This window comes from Gymnoscopelus braueri (genome assembly GCF_963280865.1).
Source record: "Gymnoscopelus braueri genome assembly, chromosome: 22".
NCBI classification, from domain to species: domain Eukaryota; kingdom Metazoa; phylum Chordata; class Actinopteri; order Myctophiformes; family Myctophidae; genus Gymnoscopelus; species Gymnoscopelus braueri.
This window is the reverse complement of record NC_137624.1, coordinates 8,144,128-8,146,552: the sequence shown is the minus strand read 5'-3', so window position 1 is coordinate 8,146,552 and position 2,425 is coordinate 8,144,128. Positions and strand designations below refer to the sequence as shown.

The 2,425-nt window shown below is 42.8% G+C and overlaps 1 protein-coding gene across 1 annotated transcript; it reads right to left on the bottom strand.

Annotated features, from left to right (window-relative positions):
* Nucleotides 1–764: 764 nt before the first annotated feature.
* Nucleotides 765–2,425, bottom strand: LOC308078801 (proteinase-activated receptor 2-like; the record flags this gene model as incomplete). The annotated part of the gene is made up of 1 exon (XM_080420150.1): nucleotides 765–2,425. The coding sequence occupies one exon, from the start codon at nucleotides 2,423–2,425 to the stop codon at nucleotides 1,274–1,276; it is 1,152 nt and encodes a 383-aa protein (XP_080276276.1). The 3' UTR covers nucleotides 765–1,273.

Genomic DNA, 2,425 nt, shown 5'->3' with positions numbered 1-2,425 from the left:
GAACTAAATGCCTCAAATCATGAACGCAGCTTGCGATTTCCGTGAAATTTCACACGCACATTCCCACTATGCCGAGGAACAAATGGCACTTGAACGTTTTCAAATCAGCCTCATGGTGGCGCTATAAAAGGCCAATTTGCATTTTTAACTGTAACTGCACCGATCTGCGTGAAACTTTGCACGCATACTCCCTAGAGGCCAAGGAAAAACATCTGCCCTGCATTTTTCACATTAGCCTTTTATAGCGCCACCAGGAGGCCGACTTATGTAAAACACATATTTTGAGATTAAGCTTTCATATTTTATCCAAATTTCACGCAAATCGGTACACATGATCTCTATAGTCATGATCAAGATGGATCTATTTGATTTTTCATATTCCATCCTGATTGGCTAACATTGACATCTAAAGTTTGCAGGAGTGGCCCGTTTTGAACAAAATGCCGCAAATCATGAACGCAGCGTCCGATTGTGGTGGAACTTTGCACGCACATTCGCACTACGTTGAAGAACAAACGCCACCCTTTTCACATTGCCCTATTATAGCGCCACCAGGAGGCCGATTCTTATTTTTTATATTACTCCTACACATTTTGTCCAAACATCATGCAAATCAGTACACATTATCTCTATAGTCAAGTGATCAAGATCGTTCCGTCCGATTTTTTATATTCCATCCTGATTGGCAAATTCTGAACATTGCTGGCCACTGGCACTTTTTCTAGTTTAATTTGATGTTAATTTGGACAAATATACAAAATTTTGTTTGCAGTCTACTCTGTTCACAAACAATGAAAACAGCAGCTATAGCCAACAAGTTACAGTAGCATATTCATCATGATTAGAGAAGATACAAAATAAAACTATAACAACAGAATTGTATTTGCAAGCATCGAGGGAGTCCCATCATGAGTCCGTCATAAATTTGATATTGCCGATTCTCTCTGACCAACCAGTAGTCTGCAGCGTATACATCTCATGTTTGGTATCGCCTCAGCCAACTTAGAACCTTGATGGGGGAACTCCCGAAAAAGAACCAGGAAACAGGTACCAGGTTACTTGGCCTAATGGTAAAACAAAAAAGGACGTAACCAATAAATCACACAGTATCGGTTAAGAAGAGTCCTATGTATTCTTCCCCAGTGTCACAAGGTGTAGCTTACATAACAGTATTGGTGGGTCAGACAGGTCGGAAGGTCAGGCAGTACACAATCAACAGTATCCCATATTGTACACCAGTGTCTTCCCAGAGTCCTCACTCTCCTCTGTTTGATTAGCAGGTACTGCTGTCTGTATTCGCAGACACATAGGATTTGTTATTCCTGGAGTATTTTGCCACAGACTCCTTCCTCTCAGCAGTTCTCCTGCTCCTACAAAGCAGTGTGTTCTTCACATGCTTTCTGAAGTCATCTTCCACAAAGTAATACATAAAGGGGTCTAGACAACTGTTAAGGCTGGCCAAACACAGAGTGGTGATGTAGAAACCATATCCATTATTTATCTCCCCAATGCTCAGCAGATAGTAATGAATCACCAGCATTATGTTACTGGGGATGAAACACACCAGGAATGTCACCAGTACTGTCACAATCAACACCAAAGCTTTGCGACGGTTCTTTGCTGCTGTGCTGTCTACCATGTTATTGTCCAGGTAACAGAACAGAAGAACATTGGCTACAACAATCACTATACAAGGAATAAGAAACGCAACGGTGGCCATTAACATGAAGTAGTAATAAGGGTACTTGACAGAAGCGAATGTGTCCTTTAAGTCATTTATGGCATTAACATCATGGCAGGTGGTAATATTGAGGTCTATGACTCTAACTGTGTGCTTATACTGGTATAGAGGAATGGTGGTGGTCCAGATGAAAACCCAGATGGACACACAGACACCAATTGCCACTTTGTTATTCCACCTCTGGGCAGAAAAAGGGTAAGCGATAAGCCAGCACCTCTGTACACTGAGACAGGCAATGAAGAGGATGGAGGAGTACATGTTCCCATAGAAGAACCCCACCAAGACTTTGCACAGCCCCTCTCCATAGATCCAGTCATTTCCATTAAAGTGGTAAGCAATCTTTAGGGGGATCCAGATGACAAAAAGCACGTCAGACAGAGCCAGGTTGGCCATGTAAATCGCTGATGGATGCTTCTCCTTGGTCCTGAACAGAAACACCCACAAAGCCATGACGTTGGCAGGCAGTCCCACAACAAACACTATGATGTAGAGGATGGGGAGGAAGATGGTTGTCAGATGACTCTTCAGTGTGTCAGCTGTTGCTTTTTCGACACGAACTAGGACCTGGATAAACGGAGTTTCAGCTGTTGCATTATTCACACAAACTAGGCCCTGGTCCTGGTCCTCCACCACAATCCCGATGAAACCACGTCCCTGTTTTACTTCAATTAAGCAGACATACAT